This window comes from Lemur catta, chromosome 1, assembly GCF_020740605.2.
Source record: "Lemur catta isolate mLemCat1 chromosome 1, mLemCat1.pri, whole genome shotgun sequence".
Lineage (NCBI taxonomy): Eukaryota > Metazoa > Chordata > Mammalia > Primates > Lemuridae > Lemur > Lemur catta.
In genome coordinates, this window is record NC_059128.1 from 163,048,354 (window position 1) to 163,075,074 (window position 26,721).

The 26,721-nt window shown below is 39.7% G+C and overlaps 1 protein-coding gene and 1 pseudogene across 3 annotated transcripts in view; one reads left to right on the plus strand and one right to left on the minus strand.

The window, feature by feature from the left end:
* Nucleotides 1-1,604: 1,604 nt before the first annotated feature.
* Nucleotides 1,605-26,721, minus strand: part of OXNAD1 (oxidoreductase NAD binding domain containing 1) — a 33,120-nt gene continuing 8,003 nt past the window's right edge. For all 3 annotated transcript variants that reach the window (XM_045538285.1, XM_045538270.1, XM_045538278.1), the window contains exons 4-8: nucleotides 20,417-20,523; nucleotides 12,262-12,403; nucleotides 4,003-4,245; nucleotides 3,102-3,210; nucleotides 1,605-2,433 (exon numbers count right to left, since the gene is read on the minus strand). In XM_045538285.1, the coding sequence (XP_045394241.1) occupies nucleotides 2,279-2,433; nucleotides 3,102-3,210; nucleotides 4,003-4,245; nucleotides 12,262-12,403; nucleotides 20,417-20,523 (756 nt within the window). In that variant the 3' untranslated portion in view covers nucleotides 1,605-2,278. The remainder of the gene's footprint in view (nucleotides 2,434-3,101; nucleotides 3,211-4,002; nucleotides 4,246-12,261; nucleotides 12,404-20,416; nucleotides 20,524-26,721) is intronic.
* On the plus strand, nucleotides 6,777-7,206 carry LOC123643173 (annotated as a pseudogene).

The window sequence follows — 26,721 nt, forward strand, 5'->3', positions numbered from 1 at the left end:
CCCCTGTAACAGCCCTATGAGGTAGGTAGTAGTATTATCCCCTTTACAATTAGCTGCAAGTGTGTAATTTTATTAATAAATGAGGCACAAAGCAGTTAAGTGATTTGCTCAAGGTCACCTAGTAATTGGCATAGGTGAGATGTGAACTCAGGCCGTCTGGCTCAAGGGCTTTCTCTAGCCTATACTCTCGGCCACCACATTATAAATTCTAAGCCACCCTGGCTGGAGTTACTCAACTTGAGTAAGGAAGATATATGGATGGACCTGGCAGACAAGGGCAACAGGACATTATTGGTCAGCAGACCAGAAAATGCTGTTCACCACTTTGCACCAGAATGACAGAGCTGAAAGGAACAGCCTTAGTAGTTCACAGACGGTGACAGTGAGTTGGCAGCAGGGTGGCAGGTAGAGCTGGGTTCTCCAGGACAGGTGGCCCTTGCTCTCTGACAAGAGCAGGCACACAGCCATGGTGCTGATTGAACAGAGGCAGTGGGTGGCACCTCACTATGCTCCCATCCCATGTGCACTGAAGATGGTCACCTTGTACCTCCATTCCTGGCAGACAGAGGCCTGGGCTGGGCACTTTCCCCATACCTGTGGGTCTTCTCTGCCCACTGCCTTTGGCAGTTGGCAGAAAGGCCTCTTGATGATTCCACATCTCTGAATCTCATTGTGCTATGCTCGTACACCTCTTATATACTCAGCCAGGACACTCTGGGGCCAATCGATAAGTCAGGGTTCCTTGCGGGAGCCCAGAGCTTCATACATTCATTCCTCTCACCTCTGAAATACTGGTGATCATTTCCTTGACTGAACTGAGATATTCCCATCAGATCAATGGCTACTCCCTTCCTCCCTGAATCTGGGATCAAAATAGTTGACAAATGATCTCTGCTTAAAACTTGACAAAACTCAAAGAGGGCAGAGGCTAGAGTAGTGATATCGGCCATCTTCAGGTCCTGTGAATCAACTGTGTTTAAGCCCAGAAGTCCCTGGCAGGCCTGCAGCAAGAGAGATAAGAAAGGGCAACGTGTCTTCTCTCATCAGCTCAACAACAGAATCTCAAGTGGAGCTCCTGGGTCTCCAGTACCGATCTATCCTTCTTCCCAGGCTCCCTTCACCCTCCTGCATTCTCTAAGCAGGCAGCCTAGGGCCCAAGACTGCTTATCACAAAAAGAATAGCCTCACCATAGTCAGCAGATGGGCTTCTTTTGGATTTTTAAAATCCAAACAAAGATAAGCATTACAGTCTGCCTTCTAGCACTTTCATCAGAGTAGCTTTGGGATGAGGCGCTACCATTCTTTCTATCTACCTTGGGAGACTGCCTCCCAAAACCAGACTTAGCAAGAGTTGAAACATTAGTTGCTTTCTTTCAGTCATTCAACAAGTATGTGTTAAGTAGCTGCTGGTCCCAAGAATAACCCTGGTGAAAGAATGAGATAAAACGTAGAGAAGCAGGATTTGGAAATGGCTCTATACGCCCTAACCGATCCTAAGCATATTTCCACAGGCAGCCAGCCGAGTCACTGAAGACAGATTCTACATGGAAAGCAACAGTTACCAATGCCTTTGTCCCAAACGAGAATCTACCTCCACCAGCGTGTTAAGGCAGGCAGCCAAGACATAGAAGGCATTTTATTTGAGAAGAAACTAACAATTAGGATACATACTTAGGATATTCATTAACAAAAAAGCAAATATGTGAGGTATTCAACACCCTAAAGCAGTTTTCCTAACAATTTTCCATTTGCAAACTCAACTCTGATGATCCAAATAAGGCTACAGGCCATGGTAAAGTAAACAAAGGCATTAAATATGAAGAATTTTCAAAGTAAAATTAAGAATGTATTTAAATTATAAGTTTATCAAACATAAGATACATAGATGGCTGTCAAAGAATTTAAAGCTAGCCCACACTTCACACACAAAACCACATTTTCCTATGATTTAATGTTAAGTATATATCGTTCTATTGCCTAAGGGCAAAAAAAATCTATATTAACTAATTCATAGGACATGATGAGATAATTAAATAGTTATTAATAAAGAAAATCAATATAGTAAAATATAGTTTGATCAATGAGGTTCTTGAAAAAAGTTTACCATTTAAGTCTGTTGGCTGGCTTTTCTTTGATTCTCCAGCTGGTCGCTTAGTTCACAGCCTTAAAAAACAAGACAACTAAGTAGAGATCAATTCATCTTGCCACCATGACATCTCTCTCTTACTATCCTGAGCAGATCTCACCACCTCCTTCTCTTTTCCGCCTTTGCCTGCTTCTACCACCACTTCTCAAAGCAAATATGTTCTTCGGGAACACGGCTATTTTCCAGTTGCTTGGAGAAAAAGTCCGTCATTGGAGGTGGGCCACAGATGTAGAACAAAGTCTCTTTTGAAATATGATCTCTTATCTCCTTCTCTGTTATTCTTCCTTCTATCAAAAAGAATAAACACCAAATTAAGCCAGACATGTTTATATTCTTAAATGAGGAAGCACTAACCACAACTCAGCCACAGTGTTTATTTGCAGTAACTCAAGCTCAGTGAGTCTAGTCCTGAGCCATTCACACAATGGCTTCTGTTGGCATCCAGGGCCAGACCCAAGCAGAGCGCATCTCCAGGCCGCCTAACCCATGGCAAGCAAAGCGGGAAGCTAATCACAACGCACTCTTCAGAAGGGGCCAGCTAGCTTACTGGTCTGTGGTGGAGATGCAAAATTGCCTTTACCAAAGTAAATAAACTTCTGTAAAAATCCTTCCAAACAGGGGAAATCATGAGTAATTTACATGACCATTAATGGCAAATGGAATCAATTCAGTCAAAGCTGGAATATAAATTCTTCATATGTACACTACAGTGATAACACAAAGGGACCCTAAAAACTATGGAAAATAAATTTTTAATATGGGCAGTAGAAACCTGTACATAGTAAGTAAATCCAACTAAATATCTCCTTGTTTTTCCACGAGGAATCGTTTCAGTTCCCCAGGTAGTAACATTCCCAACCAGCAACTCTCAACAATAAAGCATCTACACTCAACCAACTGGCATGTCCATTAAATAACTGCATGGAGACAGTCAAAATATCTTTAGGGGACTCACCCGTGATATATGGCTTCAGTTCTGCACTGACTGGTGTAGTCTGTTTTGTAACATGCAAACTGCATGCAATCTTCTCAGGAAATTCATTTACTAAATCGAGGATATTTTTCTGGAATGTCAAACATATTTGGTCACACTACAATTTTAAAAAATAAAAACAGATGTGCACAACCATTGATGCTGAACCTCGACTCCCATTCTGCACACGTCTGCCGCTCTTGCTCTCTACTTAGAGAGATATTGTTTGCAGCCTAGCAGGCCAGAGCATTCAAAGTACAGAGGGGCTATTTGGCTTTAATTGAAATCTGAATATGCTAACAAGCATATTACCAACTCTCCGGGAGTTTTTTCTTTTTCCTTTTTCTCAAGCATTGGCAATTAAGCAGCAGTTTCACTGACCACAGTTGTGTCTTTTAACTGTTTCTGTTCTTTTGTTCATTCCTGCAGCTGCAAGAGCAATCCCCAGTGAAAGCCTTCCCCATCAAATGTACTTAGTTTCAACAGATGCAACTGCTGGGATTTCATTTACCCAGCTGGGTCCGAACTGTCTTAAGTCTTACCTACTCCTGTGACACACAAGCCCACCTGCAGGCTCTTAGACTCTCTCCAGAAACTCCAGGCCATGGTGATGTCTCTGTTTGTCCAACCTCCAGATTCCATCCCACCAAAACCTACCCTTTCCTGTCACTGAACTGGAAGCCTCCTCACTACTAGCAGTTTTAATTGTCCTCAGTAAAATGTGTTGGTTAATTCTCATTTGAACATGATTAAACCTTGCCAAGCCTTTCGTTTGAACCTTTGCAGAGAAAATAGAATGTAAAGAAGAAATTTTCATGAACAATTAATACCACTATACAAATTTGCTTACAGCAAGATACGAAACATACACTTCCCCCCTTACCTTAAACAGGAGTTCACTGGTATTTTTTGCACTGTAGAATAATTTTATTGTTCCTATCTTATATCCACTTCCTTTGTTTGCCCACTGTCTGTGGAGATCTGCTGAGTGCCGCAGGATGGAAAGCAGGGGGTTAATTCCAACTCCTCCTGCAATCAACACGAGGTTTCTAGAGGGATCTGCAGGCTGAGGGTCAAAGAAGAATTCTCCACCCACTCTCACAGCCACTTCAGAGTCAAGTGTACACTAAGGCAGAAAAGAAAAGATCCTTTAGTCCTTTATAGCACAGGTTTTTAAGCCAAAAGTTCTACTTTAATAAAATTAACTGGGTCCACTGCATGCACTTTTATCAGTATTTAGGACTATTTTTACAGCTTGCTTCTAATTTTCCTGGGGCCCTGTGAATTGATTCCACTTGTCCATTATATAGGCATTTGCTACCCTGCTTTCATAATCCATACTGCACAGCCACTCCAACATTAAGAAAAAGAGACACGCTTCAGTTATTCTGCCATTTGTTAACTTCTTAAGTGATGAACTGCATTGAGGAAAGAGGCAATGGACTCACAGGCAGGCGACAACTCTGAAGTATGGATCTCCCTTATCTGAGTGCTGCTCCTGTGTCTGATCAAAGCTGAGAGGCAGGATGGCGTGAGTGTCACTACACTGGCTGCCCTGGGCTCATCAGGTCTGAGAAGCCTGAGTGTAGGGGACTCCAGCCTGATCCCCCGTGGGGCACAGCCAGACCAGCTCTATGGGCTTAGCTCAGCACTGCAGTACTGATCACTGTTGTTCCCCTCTCCCTGGAGCAGCAAGAATAGGCAGCCAGAGGCTTCACATTAGCGGGTGAGTATCACAAAGACCTACCTAGGTAAAGTACTTACTGTTTGGTCAGTGATTTGGGGAACCCAAATGGCATTTAGAGGGCAGGGCCAGAGATGCTAGAGATGCTGAAATTAGTGGTGTCCTGGAGCTGGCTCCTACTAAGCTAATGGTTAAATGTGCAGGAATTCTGTGAGCCTGTTTCTACTGGCAGTTTGAAATCAGCCATTGTGGGAGTATTTACAGCACAGAAATCAGCAAATGATACAAGTCAGGGCTTTTTAAAAAATTCAGATAGAACACTCATACACTGCTGGTGGGACTGTAAACTAGTGCAACCCCTATGGAAAACAATATGGAGATACCTTAAACAGATTCAAGTAGACCTACCATTCGATCCAGCAATCCCATTATTGGGCATCTACCCAGAAGAACAAAAGTCATTCTATAAAAAAGACACCTGCACCTGAATGTTTATAGCAGCACAATTCACAATTGCAAAGATGTGGAAACAACCCAAATGCCCATCAATTCATGAATGGATTAGCAAAATGTGGTATATGTATACCATGGAATATTACTCAGCTATAAGAAATAAGGGTGATATAGCATCTCTTTGGTTCTCCTGGAGAGAGTTGGAACCCATTCTATTAAGTGAAGTATTCCAAAAATGGAAAAATAAGCACATGTACTCACCAGCAAACTGGTTTCTCTGATCATCACCTAAGTGCACATTTGGGAATAACACTAATTGGGGGCTGGGGGGAAGGGATGGGTGTATACCTACTTGATGAGTGTGATGCGCACTGTCTGGGCAATGGACACGCTTGAAGTTCTGACTGGGGGGATGGGGGGGGGATGGGTGCATACCTACGTGATGAGTGCGATGAGCACTGTCTAGGGAATGGACACACTTGAAGCTCAGACTCGGGGGGATGGGGGGCCATGGGCAGTATATATAACCTGAACTTTTGTACCCCCTAATGAGCTGAAATAAAAAAAAAATAAATAAATAAATAAAAATTCAGATAGCTGGCTTACGAGCACACCATTATCTGTGCTGCACAGGACTTTCCTGCACAACAACTTCTGAACAGCCCACAAGACATTCATGTAGGTGCAAACTGGTTGGTGATGATCTGAGACCAGACCCTAACTGATTTTACAAATAAACTCGAAGTATTTTTTGCACAGATCTAATTTGGTCCTAATTTTCCAGGATATTAACTACCATGTAGACTGTACTTTGTTGTGTTCAGAACTTTACCAAGCATGTTCAGTGTTCTAGAAACACGCATCAAAGATGGTGTCATGTGTGGTCCTCCTGTTACCCACACAACACATATGCAGATGTATCATCTCCATTTGTAGACAATGTATTCACGGTGATTCTATGATTAGGAACAATCATCTGACCATTCATTCTATATTCTAGTTTAGATATGCCCAATCATTTGTATATTGAAATACATATGCTTTGATTATAGATCACTTTCCTTTACTTCTCCTTTGCATTACTGTTAGACAATTATGTTGTAGTTTTTTTTTTTAATTTCATGTGTTCGTAACATTAACTGTGAAATTCATTTCAGGATAGTTCTAGAAAGGGGGCATTGGCATTAATGGGATTGGTCACCCCTCGTTTGGATAAAAGCACACTGACCTACGAGTCAGAAGACTGATATTTTAATCATAGCCCCTATGAAATCCAGCAAGTCCCCACCTTCTCCAAGCCTCTTTGCCACACCTGGAAAATGGGTAACAGCATCTGCCCCGCCCACCTCACAGCGTTGTTGTGGACATCAAATGACTCACAGTGGGGGAAAACTCCCTGCTGGTATCAGGCTCAATATAAGAGGGTATTTTAGTCACTGCGGTTGTTACAGAAGAGGAAGTGCTAGGGGTGCCTGCTTCCTTCTTCCCTGTCACTAAAAAACAGAATCCAGGGCCTATGGGACAAGATGGAGTTACTGCAGGTCCCGAAGCGTGGGCTACAGCAGGTCTCAGGCCACGGCGGCCTCCTCGGCTATCCACAAATCTTATTCAGGGCAAATGACGTGAGGGTTGGTATATTAGCAGGGAAGACAAACCTGGAAACAAATATTAGGAAAACAGCAAGCAATTTTTTGGCCGTCACTGATGGGTTATATATACCACTGAAATGAATGGCAAAAACACATTCTGGGATGTGGATGGAAGCATGGTGCCTCTTCAACGGCATCGCTGGCTTCACTGTATGACTGATGATCCTCCAACAGCAAAACCACATACGGCTTATAAATTCATCTGGACAAACCATAAATTCAATGTGAGTGGCACTCCAGAACAATATGTACCTTATTCTACCATTACAAAGAAGATTTAGAGTGGGCCCCACCTTTATAACCCCTTGTAAGTAAAGACAATGAAAAATAGTTTAAACATGAGGCTTTTCATGTAAATTGCACTTTTAATGCTTATCATTACTTTGATTTAAAAAAAAAAAACAGAACCCAAGAAAAAGAAATTTTAAGAGCACAGATTTTTCCTTACATGTTCCTGGGATAAATCAACTAAATTAACTCCCTCCTAAGAAGTAATAACATATCACATGCTTTTTGAGGACCAAATTTTTAGCATTCATATCTTGGCATCTCACATGGTAGGTGAGCAGTAGTTTCAGATATGAATTTAATTCAGCCTCTACAACTTAAAGATGAGTTAAACTTAGAGAAAATCTCAGAAAAAATGAAAATTATCTGAATTCACAAAACATGTCTTTTTTGGTAAAGAACTGTTAATGGAAACTCTCTGATTGGAAAAAAATGTACAAACTTAACTATTTTAAATATGTAGGAGATTTTTACGTGAATTATGGTAAGTGGGTTTTCATTTTTGACAAAAGAAATTAGCAGCAAGGGAGCATTCGGTTAGGAATAACTAAAATCTAGGAATTGCTACACTGGCTAACAAAGTGCTTTAAAATGCTCCTTCCTTTCAAGTCTCGAAAATAGAATCTAAGACACAAGAGGCTCTGCCTAATGATAACAATGGATTTCATCTACCTATGAACTCCCTCTCCCTCCCTACCTCTCTCTTGCTTGCCTGTATACTTCTCTCTATTTAAGAATCTGGGAGTGAAAGATACTGAGAAATGAGAGAGAAATAATTTTCTCCAGCGGCCATCTCTGGCATGCTTAGTAATAACAACAAAGAAAGCCTTTAGGTTACTGCTTTTAGAAACTAGAGTATTTTCTACCCTAAAGTTGGCAAGAATATGTGCTCCAGGGAAAGATAATACTCAAGAAGCCTGTCTTCTCCTTAATGACAAAATAATCTCCGGTAGGTCTATCTTCTAATTTGGTAGCATCTGGAAACAATCAAAAGTCACCTTTGTCTTTTGTTGATCAATAAAAACTGCCAGGGTAGCATGAACACAAGGCTCAAAGTACTGCACAGTATAATATGTAAGTGAGTAAAGGGGCATTACCTTCAATTACATAGCAATGTATCTAATTTGGGTATAGATTTTCTACTTGTGAAATAAACAACCTTTCCACAGCAACTGGAGCCAACCACACAACAGTTGTCTAGAACCCTTTGCCCTGCCAGGAGTTTGAGCCAAAGCAGATAAAATAAAGGAAGACGTTTATGGCACTTTATTCCATGTCCCATCAGAGCAGCCTGCTGCCACCCAGACACTCACGTGCCTCCATTGTCCACTCTAATAGCTTAATAAGACAAATCCTCAGGAGAAAAATAGCCACCTGGAAATGGTTCCAAGAAAAATCTGCCCTCATAAAGTCTGTTTGCAACTCCCACTGGGCAGAGTAGAGCAGGCACTACAATCAGAATGTGCATTCAGGCAATGCCACTTTGAGATTTTCTACAGCCTCTAAAAATAAATTCCTTCACTGAAATGCCAATGAGGCATGAAACCAAGCAGGGAGCTGTGGACCAGGACCTGGCCAGGTCACGTGAAGACCACTGGGGATGGGTAGGGGGAGGTTGCTCATGGCACTAGGAGCTGGGATGGCCATGCTCATTTCAACTCTGAGCAAGGGGCATGTGGACACCTTGTTGGTCCACCCCAGCAGCACATTTTAGAGCCTCAAGAGCAGCCTAGAGACAGTAATGGGTGGAAAATCCACAGAGAATCTAAAAAGGAATGAGGCAGCTGAGGCAGTATTGAAGGAGAGACTCAGAGGTTGGTGGGTAAAAATGTGACAGGATACATTTACAATGGAAATGGCAATGCAGGTACCTGGGGGTTACCTGAACAGCCACAACTTGACATGTAAACCATAAGAATGTATTTTTATGCCCTTATAAAATTTTTAAAAAGTATTTTTTAAATCCTCTTACAGTTAACACTTTTTTTCTTTTGGTGTACAGTTCTATGAATTTTAACACACATATAGATCTGTGTAACTATCATCAAAAGATATAGAACAGTTCCATTGCCCCCTAAAACTCTCCTGTTCTATCCCTTACGTTCACAGCCTTCCCTACCCCAACCCTGCTCAACCACTCATCTGTTTCCCATCACTATATTTTTGTCTCCCAGAATGTGACAAAAATGGATTATACAGCATGTAAACTTTTGGGACAGGCTTCTTTCACTCAACATAATGCCACTGAGATTCACCTAACTTGTGTGCATCAATATTTTTATTGCAAAACAGTAGCCTATTGTATGAATACATCACAGTTTATTTATCCATTCGCCTGTTAAGGGACATTTGGGTTGTTTCTAAGTTTTGATAATTATGAATGGAACTGCTATAAATATTCATGGTAGGCTTTTATATGAACGTAGCTTTCATTTCTCTGGGATGAATACTCCAGAGTGGTATTGCTGGGTCATTTGGTAAGTGTATATTGAATTTTATATATGAAACTGCCAAAATATTTTCCAGAAAGGCTGTACTATTTTGCATTCCCGTTGGCCAGATAAGAAACATATGAGAGTTCCGGTTACTTCATATCCTCACCATCACTTGGTATTATCAATGTTTTTAATTTTAGTCATTCTAATAAGTCTGTAGTGCCCTTCCCTAATGGTTAATGATGTTGAACATCTTTTCATTGTTTATTTGCCATCCTTAAATTTTAGCCAAGTGTCTATTCAATCCTTTACTCATTTTTAAAAATTATGTTGTTGTGTTTTCTTTTTGTTGACTTTTTAGAGTTCTTTATACATTCTGGATACAAGTCCTTTGTTGGATATCTGATCAGCAAATATTTTCTCCCAGTCTGTACCTTTTTAATTCTTTTAAGTGTCTTTTGAAAAAAATTTTAAGTCTTATATATGTTTTTTCTTTTATGGATCTTGCTTTTGCTGTTATGTCTAAGAACTCTTCATCTACCTTCCAGTTCCAACTATTTCCTGTGTTTTCTTCTAGCACTTTTATAGTTCCATGTTTTTACATTTAGATCTACAACCCATTTAATTTTGAATAAAGGATGAGGTTTACGTTCTTTTTTTTTTTTTGCATGTAGATGTACAATTGTTCCAGTACTATTTATTGAAAAGGCTATCCTTTCTCCATTGAATTACTTTAGCGCCTTTGTTAAAATCAAATGGACGTATGTATGTCAGTTTATTTCTGAACTCTTTATTCTGTTCCATTAATTAATGTCTATCCTTTCAACAATACCACACTGTTTTGTTTACTGTAGCTTTATCTTATTTTATTATTTATTTATTTATTCTATTTTTAGTTGCCTGGCTAATTTTTTTCTATTTTTAGTAGAGATGGGGTCTCACTCTTGCTCAGGCTGGTCTCGAACTCCTGAGATCAAGCAATCCTCCTACCTCAGCCTCCCAGAGTGCTAGGATTATAGGCATGAGCCATGGCACCTGGCCTGTAGCTTTATTTTAATCTTAAATTTGAGTGATATGATTCCTTCCATTTTATTCTTCCTTTTCAAAATTATTTTAGTTATCCTGGGGCCTTTTTATTTCCACATAAATTTTAAAATCATCTTGTATGTATCTATAAAAAAATTCTATTGAGATTTTAATTAGTGTTACATTAAATCTATAAATCAATTTAAGGAGAACGGACTTCTTTAGTATATTGTCTTCTAATTCATGAACACAGTATGTCTCTCCATTTATTTATGTCTTCTTTGATTTCTTTCATGAAATTGAGATGAACTATGATTTTATTTGGATCAACTATTTTCAAGAAGGTTCTATATTAGGGGATGGGCCAAGAAAATGTCCTAAGCAGCTGGTTTTCACAACACAAAAGCTCTCTTCAGCCACTACAAGGATAGATTATTAAATATATCCTACAGATATGGCTTGTTTATGGAGTTCTTGGTGTGCCTTCTCTCTTAACTGGGTCTAACTATGTCCAGGTGGAATTTCTGCAGCCATAAAACTCTACCTTGTTTCCACACCGTCATTGGCAGACCAGGACAGCAAGTCCCACGCCCACTCTCATGTGTATTTTTGTAGGCGCTCTCTGAGATCTGCAACTGTTGGCCTCTCTCCTCTACTTAGTCCCAGGTGGCTCCTGCATAAACACAACAATTATCTACAACCTTTAAAAATATACTGAAGTGTGTTTCCAAGTGCTGCTGAAAACAAAGTTAAGAGTTTTTATTTTCTGTTTTCCTTTGTTGATTCTCAATGACTTCCAGGAAAAGAAGGGAAGAACGCTGAGTTTTTGAAGCCATATTGTATGGTACATTTCTTTTTGGTAAAGGAGGTAAGAAAACACCTGGGATGGGATGGAGGCTGTTGGTAACTACAGACAAAAGACATGCTCTAGTAATGAAGAAGATGGCAGTGAAAATGAGACAAGGGTCAAAAACTAAGACAAGTAACTGATCTGTTCTGAGTTCATTCTCTGTTATCAGAGTTCTCGTAGGTAATGCCAGGCAGCTTATATAGGACTGTGTTGAGCCCTGTGGTGAAGCATGAGTTATTAGCAGCCGTCAAATGTGGCTTCCCTGTCAGAATCCCGTGTGAAGAGCTCTCTAGGGACTGAAATGGAGAGGTAATGGCACCACTGATTTAGCTGTTCTCATCACTGGGCAGCAGCAATACTATGTAATCAGATAGTTTCCCCTCCAAATAATGACAGAATGATAATTTAATTCCCTTCATTTAGGGTGGTTAGGAAAAAATAACTTGATTTACAGATTTATCATTTACATGATAGTGAGACCCAATTTTCAAAAACTTGCATAAAATATACAATATTTTAATTCTATTAGTATTCAGTAAAGTACTGTTTGGTGACCTGGAAAATATTTCCAGACCCCAAAGTCTCTTTGAGTCATACTTAATGCACAAAAAAAATTCTGTTTCTTTGACCTTTCTGGAAAGCTCTATGTGAACATGTACCCTTTTTACTCAAGCCCAGGTTTCTTAGGTGGATCAAGCTGAACACAAATTTTGTGTGAGGCAGAGATGCCCAGATCGCCAAGCTTAAACAGGCTCACCTTATTGTGAATCCAGAGGGCAGGAGGGTGATTTGCATATTTCACTGCCAATTCTATCATTCTCTCTTGTTCTAGCAGTCTTGGGCTGGAGCATATTGAAAATCCGCCAACCACAGAGACTCCTGGGATAAAGAAATCAACCCTAAAAGGAAAGACAAATAAATGATTATTGTTGAAACTATTTTACAAATAGGCAGCAAGATAAACAAAACTGACAAACTTTAGCTAGACTAAAAGAAAAGATAAATTAATAAAACCAAGAATAAAAACGTGGACATCATCACCAACCTTATAAAAACAAAAAAGATTATAAAGGAATTCTATAAACAATTGTATGCCAAAAAATTAGTTAGCTTACATGCAACACATACATTCCTAGAATGACATAAACTACCAAATCTGACTCAAGAAGAAACAAAACCTGAACAGACACATAACAAGTCAATGGACTCAATTAGTAATTTTAAACTTCCCACAGAGAAAAGCTCAGGTCCAGATGGCAACACTGGCAAATTCTACCAAATATTTAAAGAAGAATTAATACTAATCCTTCACAACCTCTTCCAAAAACAGAAAATAAGACTTCCCAACTCATTCTATGAGAATAGTGTTACCTTCATACCAAAACCAGACAAACACAAAGCAAGAAAAACTACAGAGCAACATCCCTTCTGAATACAGACACAAAAATTGCAGGAATACAAGATTGGTTTAACATCTGAAAATCAATGTGATATACCACTTAGTAGAATAAAAGACAAAAACTCACATGATCATATCAACAGACACAGAAAAGGCATTTGACAAAATTCAATGGCTTTGTGTAATAAAAGCACTCAACAAATTAGGAATAAATAGGAACTCCCTCAGCCTGATAAACAGCATCTACAAAAGATCCACACTAGCATCATCCTTAATGGTAAGAGGATGAAAGTTTCCCCACCTAAGAACAGTAACAAGACAAGGATGTCTATTCCCACCACCTCTACTCAACATTGTACTAGACGTTCTAGCCAAGGCAAGTAAGCAAGAAAATGAAATAAAAGGCATCCAGATTGGAGAGGTGGAAGTTGCAGGCGGCATGCTCTCATATATAGAAAATCCTAAAGAACTCACTAAAAACATATTAGAACTAATAAACAAATTCAGATAAGGTTTCAGGATACAAGATGAATATACAAAAATCAACTATTTCTATACACCAGCAAAGAACAATCCAAATGTGAAATTTAGAAAAACAATTCCATTTATAATACCTTATAAAAGGATAAAATAATTGGGAATAAATTTAACAAAAGAAGTATAAGCCTTGTATACTGAAAACTATAAACACTGTTGAAAAAAAGTAAAGATCTAAATAAATGGAAAGATGTCCCACGTTCATGGAGTGGAAGACTTAATATTGTTAAGATGGCAATACTTCCCAAATTGATCTACAAATTCAAAGTAATACCTACTAAAATCCCAGGTAGTTTCTTTGCATAAATTGACAAGTTGACCATAAAATTCATATGGAAATTCAAGGAACCCAGAATCATCAGAACAATCTTGAAAAAGCAGAATACATTTGGAGAACTCACATCTCCTGATTTCAAACGGTACTACATACAAAGCTACAGTAATGAAGATATTGTGGCACATCAATGGAAAAGAATTGCAAGTCCCAAAATAAACTCTTAAATTTATGGTCAATTGATTTTTGACAAGGGTGCCAAGACAATTCAATGGCAAAAGAATAGTCTATTCAACAATGGTCCTGGGAGAACTGAATTTCCACATGCAAAACAATGAAGTTGGCCCTCTACCTCATGCTACATGCAAAAATTAAGTCAAAATGGAGCATAGGCTTAAATGTAAGAGATAAAATTATAAACTCTTAGGATAAAACACAGGAGTAAATGTTGATGGTAGTGGTTTCTTAGATATCATTCCAAACCACAATGGTCAAAGAAAAAACAGAGAAACCAGATTTGATCAAAATTAAAAACTTTGTATCTATAAATGGTATCACTAAGAAAGTTAGAAGACAACACACGGAATGGGAAAAAATATTTTCAAACAATGTATCTGCTAAGGGACTTGTACTCACATTATATAAAGAACTCTTACAATTCAGTAATAAAAAGACAATCGAAATAAAAAATAGGCAAAAGATTGTAATATATCTTTGAAATATTAAGATATATAAATAGCTAATAAGCACATGAAAAGATGTTCAACATCATAGAGCATCATGGAAAGATGTCCCATGTTCATAGGTCATTATGGAACATAAAACAATGAGCTACCACTTCACACTCACTAGGATGTCTACAGTCAAAAAGACTAACAATAGCAAGTGTTAGTGAGGATCTGGAGAAAGTGGAACCTTCATATATTGCAGGTGGGAATGTGAAATGGTACAGTCACTATTGAAAACACGTTTGTGGGCAGGGCGCGATGGCTCACGCCTGTAATCCTAGCACTCTGGGAGGCCGAGGCGGGCGGATCGTTTGAGCTCAGGAGTTTGAGGCCAGCCTGAGCAAAAGCAAGACCTTGCCTCTACTAAAAATAGAAAGAAATTATATCGGCAGCTAAAAATATATATAGAAAAAATTAGCCGGGCATGGTGGCACATGCCTGTAGTCCCAGCTACTCGGGAGGCTGAAGCAGGAGGATTGCTTGAGCCCAGGAGTTTAAGGTTGCTGTGAGCTAGGCTAACACCATGGCACTCACTCTAGCCCGGGCAACAAAGTGAGACTCTGTCTCAAAAAAAAAGAAAGAAAAGAAAAGAAAAGAAAAGAAAACAGGTTTGTGGTGCCAGAAAATGCTAAACAGAGTTACCATATGAACAATTGCACACCTAGGTTTATACCCAAGAGAAATAAAAGTATACATCCACTCAAAAACTTGTACACAAATGTTCAGAGCAGCATTATTCATAATAGCCGCAAAGTGGAAACAATCTGATAGTCTATTAACTGATAAGTATATGAACAAAATGTGGTATATCCATACAATGGAATGAAGTATTGATACATACTACAACATGGATGAACCTTGAAAAATCATGTTAAATGAAAGAAGCCAGTCACAAAAAGATCACATACAGTATGATATGATTCCATTGATATGAAATGTCTAGAATAGACAAATCCATAGAGATGGAAAGTGGTTGTCTAAGGGGACAGGAGGATGGGGAGTAATCAGTACAGGGCTTCTTTTGGGGATGATAAAAATGTTCTAAAATTTGATTGTGCTAATGGCCACAAAACTCTGTGAATATGCTAAATACCACTGAATTGTACATTTTAAATGTATAAATTTTATATGTGAATTTTATCTCAATATACTTTTTTTAAAGTGTAAAAAAAAAGGGCAACAGAAAAACCAACAAAAACACTCTCACTGTCATTTGCCAGAATTAAATGGGCTGATGTAGCCTCTGGGTGCCAAAAGTTTTCTGTTTTCTTCTTTTCTTCTAATGACACTCCTATAGTCTAGAACTCTTATGAGTTTCAAGCTTTCAATAATTCCATGCTACAGAAACCCTTTTTTAGTGGAGATTCTAGAAATTACAACAAACCTAGTCACATAATAATAAGATTTATTAGAACCTGGGACCACAAAAATCATCCCCATGCCTAAGAAATGTAAACATCCAGTCCAGGTGTTAGCCATCAAAGAGCAAAAAGTATCATCTTTTCCAAGCTGTTTTCCTACATGCAAGCTTGTATGAAAAGCCTAAGATGTTCTCTACTGATGTGATCTATGACCTTAAAAGATATTCTCCTCTAATCTGCGGCCTTAAATATCCAGCCACTTATAACAGTCTTAAAAAATCAGTTCTGGATTGGAAGTGCTCCAAAAAAGGTCACTAGTCTACTTTCACTTGACTCTTTTCCATGAATACTTTAAATTTCCTTTCATTTAAAAGCCTATCATTAGCATTTATTACAACAGCTTCTATATGCTCTCAGAGAGGAGGTATACAAAATGTCTACTATTTCCATGTTTAAAAAAATAAATGAGCTACTTCTGCTACTTCATCTCCTGAGTTACATCGCCCTCTGCTGCTCAATGCTGATAAAAACCTTTCTTTCGGGTGAGCAAAAGGGAACTCTTTTCTAGTAACTCTGGCAAGCTACCTTTGGAAAAAAAGAACTCCTTCATTAAATGATACAGAAGAATTCAAACTATATAAAAACCCTGTTGGAATGGGTTTAAGGAAATACACACAAAACATATTTCACAATACATCTGTCCAAGAACAAATTAAGCTTTAAGCATGTATCTTTAAAAATGCCCTGTGCAGGACCGGCACTCTTGGAGCCACAAGTTGAGACACCCACTGCACCCAGATAAGTGAGCATACGCACAACTGAGAGGAGGGGCCTAGATGTACAGTGAGGCAACATGGCCACATGTGCCTTGACACACCAGGCAGCCATGTCTGCCCATAGAGGCAGCCTCAGTGCCCAGCACACAGTGGCCATGCAAACCATGGCCGAATGACAATGTTATATTATGAGATCCCAAAACTCCTCAGTCTTTGGCCACATTATTCAGAGCTCCTCCCTCATTCACTTGTGCAAACACTACAGAGAGCACTTGTCTACCATGTATGGCACTGCTGTATTTGCTGGAGGTACAAAGCTACATGTATGTTCCTGCCCTCAATAAACCCACTCAACAAGGAGGAAAATTAACAAGTAAATACAATGAAATGGGCTATGATAAATCTGCTTAGAATGGGGGAAGGCAGGGCAAGAAGGGAAGAGTCAATTCTACCAAGAGTAGAGGAATTAAGAAAGACTTCACAGAGGAGATGTCCCTTAAACTGAGTCTAAAGAGACAGAGTGCTTACCAGATAAGCAATGGAGGAGGATATAGTCTGAAAAGATGCCAAGGAATGCAAATACTTTCTATGTGTGGTCCTATAAGTCAGGGCTGCTGCACACAGTGGTATAGGTCATATAATGTCTACAATGCAGCAGCCCTGCTCAAGGGTAAGGATAAAGTTTTATTTCTCTAATCTTGCTCCTCTAATCTGTTTCTTTTTGGTGTCCACCTTCTTTCAATAGAGCCCAAAGTTCTTTCTAGCATAAAAACTTATCCTGTAGAAAGTCAGAGACACACAAGGACCAAGAATTCCTTTTCTCTCTGCAGAAATGCTTTGGACTTGCTTCCCCTCAGGCGGCACCCTATGCACAGCCAAATGTGGACTGAGGACTGACCAGGGCATGAGCAGTGTTGTGGTGGCGACATGCACCCATCTACTCTTAACCGGGACTGCCACTCCTCCAACCAACAGCTTCACTGCAGGCAAACTGACCAAGGGGCTAACAGTTGGAATCTATCCCTTGGACCTCACCAGCACAGATGATCTAAATGACTGAGTGAAATACTTACTAGCAATACCAAAAAGTAAAAACAAATGAACAAAAGGAAGTTAACATTAGGCATTGTGTTAAACACATTAAATATCCCAAAACACAGGAATACTATTGTTCCCTCTTTAAAGCTATGAAAACTGAAGCCCAGAGTAATACGGCAACTGCCCACATCACAGAGCTAGCAGGTAGAAAGGAAGCACATGAGCTGGGCAGTCTCCAGAGCACGAGGGGGACATGGCCTCCCTCTGGGGAGGGGTCCCGCCCACAGCAGCACAGCCATTGCAGGAGGCAGGCAGCGAGTGCCACAGCGAAGTGTGAATCTGGAAACTGAGGGCAGCAGCACATTGCATGCGAACTGTTGGTGACATGCTCCAGTCCCAAGAGGGAATGCTAATCTTTCTACCCCCAGGAGGAGGAATTCTGGTCAAAGGCAGGACTCACCAAAGAGTTGCTAAGCAAGCAGCAGGCCTACTGGCAGACCTCAGAGCACAAAGGTTTTAGCACTGCTCATGTGAGAAATGTTTTGAGGTGGTTTCCTCTTTTGGCCTTTCTTCCTGGATTGGATTGCTAGGGTTCTTGGAGCTGGTTTCCCAGTACAGGAACCAGTTCCCTCTGGAGGGCCCAATAATTACATAGTGCAGGACAAAAAGAGCCTCCTATGACCTATATCTGGTCTATGCTGAAAGTATCTATCTACGTGGGGACCTGTGGCCAAAGCTCCAGCTAGTCAGAGAGCATCTGTTCATTTATTTATTTATTATTCATTTATTTAGAGTTGGGCCTGTAACCCCATCCTCAGAGTTTGGTAGGCGTCAGAGGAGGCCACCAGTCAAGAACGCAGAGATGTGGGAGTGTGGTCCAATCTCTTACCCCAAAGATGAGCCCAACAGTGATCCTCTATCTCCAATAGCTCTCCACTCTGATAATCCTAACTACACAAAATGCACGGCAGCCATACCCCAACTCGCTCTCCCTAATCCTTGCCCTCTTCTCCAAAGTGCCACATGGAGATACTACTGAGCTGATGATCTGAGAGAGCCGGGAGCACAAAGCCATCCTAGCAATAGCACAAAAGTGATAGACACTGCCAATCTAAGCAAAATGACCATTCTGTAACCGTAAGGTCAAATATCAAAAGGAACTCACAAACCCTGGAGCCATACAATAAGTCAATGGTAAGGGTGCCATCTTTTAAAAGGGGAGGGCCCAGGCAACAAGAATGAATGCTGATTGACACCTGGCAGGGAAAGGGTCACCGCTAACCAGCCAGTGATAATCACCCCACAAATCTGCCCTCTAAAGCAGGAGTGTGTCGGGCACATATTAAAACTAGGCCCAAAGTTAGGGAAATGATCAAATCCACTCACTGGGGTAACATACATAAGCCTCGAATAATCTTATCTTGAGAATCACAATGGGACTCCATTTCTACCCCTATATTACTAGGGAATAATGACATTTTTCTTCTCAGGTAACTGCAATTTGCAAGTGCTAATATACTTGCAGGCACACCACAGTGGCAGCACTGTAACACCAGGAGACTAGGGTCTCAGTCTTGGCAAAATTCAGAGTTGAAGGCACAAAGACAATGCTGTGCACAGGACCAAAACACTTCCACAGAAGGGAAATATGGAAAAACAGATCATTGCAATTAAAGTTTCCACTTTCAATGTAATAACTGCTAAATCACTTCTGAAGGGTAAATATGTTGCCCACCCCCTAAAACAGCCAAAATGCATTTAATATGTATCATCGAACATGTGCAAAGATTACAGTAAATTGCTTCACGAACGCAAATTATTGCAATCAGCATCTTGTTTTCTAGTTCTAAATTCAAAGGCAAACTATTAACACAAGACTGCTAACTCTTGCTATTATCACACTTGCTATTATCACACATCCTCCTTTTAACAAAACCACATTTCCAGATGGACTGCCAAAATTAGTCAAGTGACTCCTAAGACATACTATCAAGACTGACATGCCAGAAATTCATTTAGAAATGAATGCTTTATTTAAATAAAGGACACACACACCCAAACACACCTTTCCTAGGGAAATTCAAGTTGCTTTCTTTTCAATTCAACTTGAATTGCAGCTCAGCAAGGCCATCTGAGGAACAGAGGGACAGCTGGGCTGTTATCCTATCAGCATACTGATTAGTCCTCAGAGTCAAATGGGACACACTTACGATTTCTGTGTGTGTGGGCTGGGCCTAACTGGGAAATCCTAATAAATTAAGCAAAATATTTAAACTCAACCCAGACAAGGAATGAGGGACATAAGAATCCAGTCAAGAGTGGTCAGCTCTGTGGTGACATCACTGGTTACTCTCCTTTGCAGGCTGCTTTGTTTACTCTGCACTGGACATAAGACTAATTTGTAAAAATGTATGAATATCCAGCAACACATAACTCAAGCAGATTAGATTACTGCAGTGCATTCTGTTAGCAGCCATTCCTGCAGAATGTAATTATCAGTGCTGTTTGTTCCATGGACTAGAACTAGCTGCTTTGTTTGAATCTGGAAAATGCAAGACAGCAATTTTCATATATAACTGAGGAAGCTGTGGGCTCAAAACTGAAGCAAGCTCTCAGGCCAGGAAAGGAATCAGATTCTCCATGCCAAAAAAGGCTCATCCTGAATGGAAATGATGTAGAATTCCTCTCCCTTGGGGGAATGGCTAGCCACAGAAGTCCTTTCCAGAAGAAAAAATAATCCTTTCTATCTAATGGCACCTTCCTGAATGTACGCACTTGGAAAAAAGAAAACCCACTTACCACTGGCCAGCTTTAAAAGAAAAGTCTTGATCAGCCACAAGCAAGTGGAGGCTCTTCACTGACGGTGACTCATTGGCAGCCGCGCACACCTTAGCTGCTGACACAATCTAAAACCAAACGATGAACAGTGGCTGATGTTAGTACATACGTGATGCAAGGGACAAATGGTGGATTTCTGGGAACTAACGTTTTCTGAAACCTACTAAGATGCAGTTTTTGAAAACTGCCAAACAAGCTAAAGTACACTTTGCTTTGGCTTTGCCTACCACCAGGTGAACAAATTTTAATTAACATTGTTTTGAGAGACTTCCTATCATACTAATTTAATTTTATTCTGCACACAAAAATTCTCTCTTAAAGGGACCACTTAACAAGCATTTATTTGATGAGTATCATGTGCCATGCACTGGGCTAGGCACTCTGGGAAGAGCTCAGGGAATGGGAATCTTGCAAACAACCCTGCATGGCATCCACAGTCTCCACCAGTGAGGGTCCCTGTTGCTTCTGAATGCGTAAGGGGTCCATCACAAGCTAATTGCAGAAATTAAAAGTAAGCACTTAGAAACTTTTTTAGCAATTTTACAGAGTAATTGTGTGTCTTTTGAATCTAGTATTAGAAAACAAACTGGGTTTGTACTCTTTATTTCTTTGGTTTTTTTAATTCATTTTTTTCTAATTCATTTTGTATCATACAATATTTTACAAAATACAGTTTACAACCTTAAAACAACAAGAGCCCTTCCCTACAGACTGTTTGAGAAGCACTATTCTAAATGACATCTCTGATTTTTGGAAAGCCCTGAATAGGTCTGATGCAGGGGCTATTCAGGTAAGTGTCATCCATGCTTCAGCACCCCTCAAATTCAAAATGTCCCTATTTCCTTCATTCATTCTTTCTTCTGCTTTGTGTTTCCCTTCCTCCCCTAAACCTGGGACATCTTCACAAGTAGGGGGAAAAAAGACAACATGACTCTTTCCTCAATCTCCTACTTTTGTTCCACTTGTGGCAGCAAATCAACTCAGTAGCAGCTGACCAAAATACAGCCCTCTCCTTGGAGGCTGTTACCTTCAAGGTTCCACCAAACAGTGCCTTGGAAATCTGTCAAGGTCGAAGAATGTCCCACCCTAATGCTAGCTCATTCAGGCCCTTTTCTCCAATAGGACTACTGGGTCTAATTAAACTATCAGTGGGAGAACATTTTTAAAAATCCGCTGAAAAATTCTCATGATGGACAGTGGCCTCCCTCACCACCTCAAAATATCTCCTAGATCTGTCTACCTTTCCATCTCTCCTGCAAAATCTCTTGCCTTTTTCCTTCTCTGTATTTTTGCCAATCCTCTCTTCCTCTCCCATAGAGCAAGTGGTGTGATGTTTCCATTACTGACCTCTCTGCCTGTGCTCTTGATCCTCTGAAACACTGCTCCATCAGCAACCACCAGCCCCTTCCTTCATGTTCAATTTTCCTCTCTTCAGTACCTTCCTGTTTCATTAGACATGACATCTAACGGCATCTGCTCAGCCTAAGCAATTCAGCAACAAAATAAAGGAAGTAGCAGAATATGGCTGTTGACAGCATGGGCTCTGCAGCTGAACCGGCTGGTATTTAATCCTGGCTCCACCATTATCAGCCATGTGACTCTAGCAAGTTACCTAGGCACCCCCAGCTATAAAATGAGAACACCTATACCTTATGGGGTTGCTGGGAGGATTAAATGAGATAATATATGCAAATGCACTTGTAACACTGCTGGCCTACAGAACTCATTAAGTGTTGGTTATAATGTACAGTCATGGTCACATAACTTATTCAGTGAACAATGGGCCGCATACACGATGGTGGTCTCATGAGATTATAATACTGTATTTTTACTGTACCTTTTCTGTTTAGGTACACAAATACTTATTATTGTGTTACAGTTCCCTATAGTATTCAGACAGTAACATGCTGTGCAGGTTTGTAGCCTAGGAGCAATAGGCTACACCATATAGCCTAAGTGTGTAGTAGGCTATACCATCTAGGTTTATGTAAGTACACTCCACAATGTTCATACAATGACACTGCTCAACAACGCATTTCTCAAAACATATCCCGGTCATTAAGCAACACATAACTGGTATTTTATTGCATTAATTAGAACTAATTTATTAGTATTTGTTTTACATTATGTATTATACTTTATTCATTTTTTTAATATATATGCCACTACACCAATGCTGCTACATAGCACCTTACAGGCTTAAGTGCACCCCAGGAGGACTGCTCACATGGACAACAACAAAGAGCTGTGCAGAGTGGTGGGCGGGTACCACAGGTACACCCTACCCTATCAATTATTGTGCTAGTGCAAATTTCAAAGCTATACTGTCTTTAAGATATTTTATTTCCATGCAAGAGATGGAGATGAAAAAAAAAACAAAAAAGAAAAGAACGTATTTTAGAAATCTTGCCTTTCATCCCTTCCTCCACTGAGAGGATCAGCTCTTCCTTAGCCTGCAGAACCTTCCCTTTTTCCTTGATGCTCTCCTTAACCACAGGGATCCTGGCTTCTGCTCTCCTATAACTTCTCTTCCAAGGTTGGTCAATGTCTTCCTGAACAACCAAACTTTAACGTCTAGTCTCAGTTCTCATACTCCCTGATCTCTCTGAATTTGGTACTTTTCCACGCTGAAGCAGTCTCCTTGCCTGGGATAGCCAACATTGAACTCTTCAGGTCCCCTCCTGTGTCTCCAACCTGGTCCTTTTCTCCTTTACCACTCCTTCTCCCACTTCCTCAGTGGGAGCTTTCCCTAAACTGCCCCACTCCTACTCCCACTCCCACCTCTAGATTCAGGACCTCAAGGTCTCACAGGCTACTGCTCCCAACACCCAGTGACAATTCATCATTACTTTTCTGCCAATCACAGGCTCACATCTATTCTCCCCATAAGTAAAAACAGTTAATGCCTGAGGAGTACTTATCTCATGTATATACCAGATGTTAGGTTAAACATTTTATGTGTACTAATTCATTCTGTTGATATAAGTAACCATATTATATCCCAAAAGATAGTTTTGCTATCTTCCATCTTGTAGAACTTGCTCAAGGTCTCCTAGCTAGGAACTGCCAAGTCAGGATTCAAATCCAGGTTGGGTAGGCCCTTAATCATCTGACAGTTGAGTCCCAATAGTAAAGTCACTTATGCATACAACTCAATCCACCACATTCCTTCCTTCCAGATTTCTTAAGCATAGTGCCTGAAACTGGGGCACTCGGGATGCAGAGATGGAGAAGGCTGCCCCATCCTCACAGAGCCCTGCAAAACGAGCTTCTTTCTAGCACCAGAATTTCAATTCTTGGACTCAATACAGTCAACTATATTTCTGTTGATATACAAACATACACACTCTTGACTTTTTTGGCATTTTGTCCCTAACACAGCCACATTCCATGAATTCAGTTAATGTCTTTCCATTCCCTTGCCCACCTGCCACCATCCTAAGTCGAGAATTTCTTTCTTCTCACTTAAACTACTACCTTGGCCTCCTTCTTGTGTCTTGTAAAGCAGCCAAGAGGCAAATACTCTTATGTTCCAATTTCACTGAGTTATTCCCAGCTCAAAAGCTTTCAAGGGCTCTCTACCACTCAACTATAAAAAAATTGCTAAAAGGCCTATTTAATTCATATCAGCTCAAGCTCCTGCTTGTGAGGTAGTGGTTTGCCAGACAAATTGGACAACCTGCTGGTCCTCAAAGGTACCTAACACCTGCCCACCTCCCAAAACTCTGCCTAAGTCCTTCAGCATGCCCCACGCTCTCTCAGTTCTGTCTTCCGACCTCCTGCTCACCCTTAGGCCCTGTTCAAATACTCCCCCTGCCTGCAGTCTTCCCTCTTCTGTCTATCCTCTCAACTGAACTAATGTAATATTGCCTTTCTTATCATATTTGGCACATACCATATCATATTTAGCATGTAAATTACAGATACTCATAAACATGTCTTTCCACCACATGGACCATAGCCTCCTGTGGTCAGCTACTGGATAGAATGTAGATCTGAATCAACTCCCTAGATCAAGCACAGGGCCCAACATACACTAAAGCTCAGTAAGGATTTGCAGAATGAACTCTAACTTAAAGTCACTTAAAACTGGTTTCCAGAACAATGATTGGTAGACATTCAGCTTTTTGTTGTTAAAAAAAAAAGTGTGTGTGGGGTGAGGGGGGAACAATACAGAAAATCCAGGTTCATGTTCAATAATGTGGAAGAGGTCAGAGAGGGCAGAGATTTCTTGAGCAGAACTGGTATCTTCCTCTGCCTGCCACACATTCTAAGTATCTCATTACAAAGACAAGTAATAAGAATCAGCAGAGGTCTCACTATTACTTTATTATTCCCATTTTTTATGTTTACAAAAAAGAAATGTTATTTTATAAGCATTCATTATTTTCTTTCAATATTATAATCTGTTAAAACATAGCCAAGAACAAGATTATTTTATTTCTAACAGCTTAACTGGCATCTATTGGATTCCTTAACAAAACTAGGTATGTACAAGTTTTAACAAATCCAGAAGAGTCACCTGGTGGCAGGGAAATCAACCTTCATAATCACTGCAAAGGGAGCAGAATTTCAGCTGAAATACATGAGAATGTTCATAATCAAATGCTAGACTATGTGAAATGAAATCATTTCCCAACGTCCAAATATAAAATTCAATGAGGAAAAAGAAAGCTATAATTTTTATTAAGCCATATTTTCATTTAGATACTATTTACAATGAAAAATCTTCCCAGATGCATTATGTCTATTGGTATTACAGGTTAAGTATCCCTTATCTGAAATGTCTGGGACCAGAAGTGTTTTTTTGGATTCTAGATTTTTTTTTTGGTATCAGAATATTTGCATTATACTTACCACTTAAGTATCTCTCATCCAAAAATCTGAAATCTGAAATGCTCTAATGAGCTTTTCCTTTGAGCATCATGTCGGTGCTCTAAAAGTTTCAGATTCTGAAGCTTTTTGGATTAGAGATATTCAACCTGTAATACAAACAGTAATATACCCATTGCTATTTGTCCTAATAATCTGGAACACAAAATGCCTTGCACAATTCATGATTTTTAAAGACAAGCCTCCTTCTTATTTGTATTAAGCAAAATTTTTGCTTAATACAAATACTGTATCCTATATAAATATTTCTAGCAATATGAATTAAAAACATTAACAAAATTTTTTTGAAGACCAAATATTTATTTTATTCCAAAGTTAGTTCATATAATTAGCATTTATAATTGTGGCCTTGTTACACACCAATCTTTCATTACTTTTATTGAATAAGCAAAACGTAATGGAGAAACTACATATTTTAACATTTGTATTTGCTCTTATACTTAATAGATCAAAAGATTTCGCAACCAAAACCTCAACTAGCCATGTCCTAAGTTAAAACACATGGCAGGAAATGAAGTTTCCCATAAAATAACATTTAGACTCTTCTACTGTTCAATAAAATAACAACGTATTTGCCAATTTTTACTAGTACACATTTTAATGCTTAGACACAATCAGCATCTGAAAGGAAATTCAATCACACTTATTTTAAAAGCTGGTTTTATGTAGGATATTTTGATGTTACTGCTGATGCAAAAGTCTCTGTACAGGAAATAGGTCTTTCTTTGGAAACCTGGCTAACTTTCCTTTCCCTGTTCACTCCTATTCCTTCATTTTCTAGCTTAAAAATTCAGACAAAGGCAGGATTAGAGATAACCTAAGACAAAAATGCAGTTTTGGCTGAGAGAATTTTAGAATTGAAAAAAACTTTAGTCACTATCAAGAATAGCATGTCATTTTACATGTAAGGACACCAAGACCCAGAGACATTACTTAAATGGTGGCCAAATACCAATCTGATGTGTAGGAATCTGATTTTAAAAAGCTGACTTTACTCAGGTGATTTACTGACCAAAAAAGACCACAAAATTCTCTGTCAACCAAACAATTTTACTTGTTCAGGGGCTTATGCTGGTCAACACTATACCCTGGAATGATGAGTGAACTCACCTTACTCCTACCAAAGGCTAACCTGTCCACCTGGGCCAGTCTCCTCTCTGTTTTTCCAAGCCTTCGCTCTAGCAACTATCCTCTTTCCTGCATCACTCCCTCCCCTCCTCTCTCCACCACACATGTGAGCTCTAGGATCTCCCACTTCAGAGAACAGCAACACCAGCAGCAAACACCTATAGACGACAGCCTTACAGGTTTACAAATGCTCATTCATTCAATCTTCACAACAACCCTAGAAGACAGGTATTAATTACTATTAC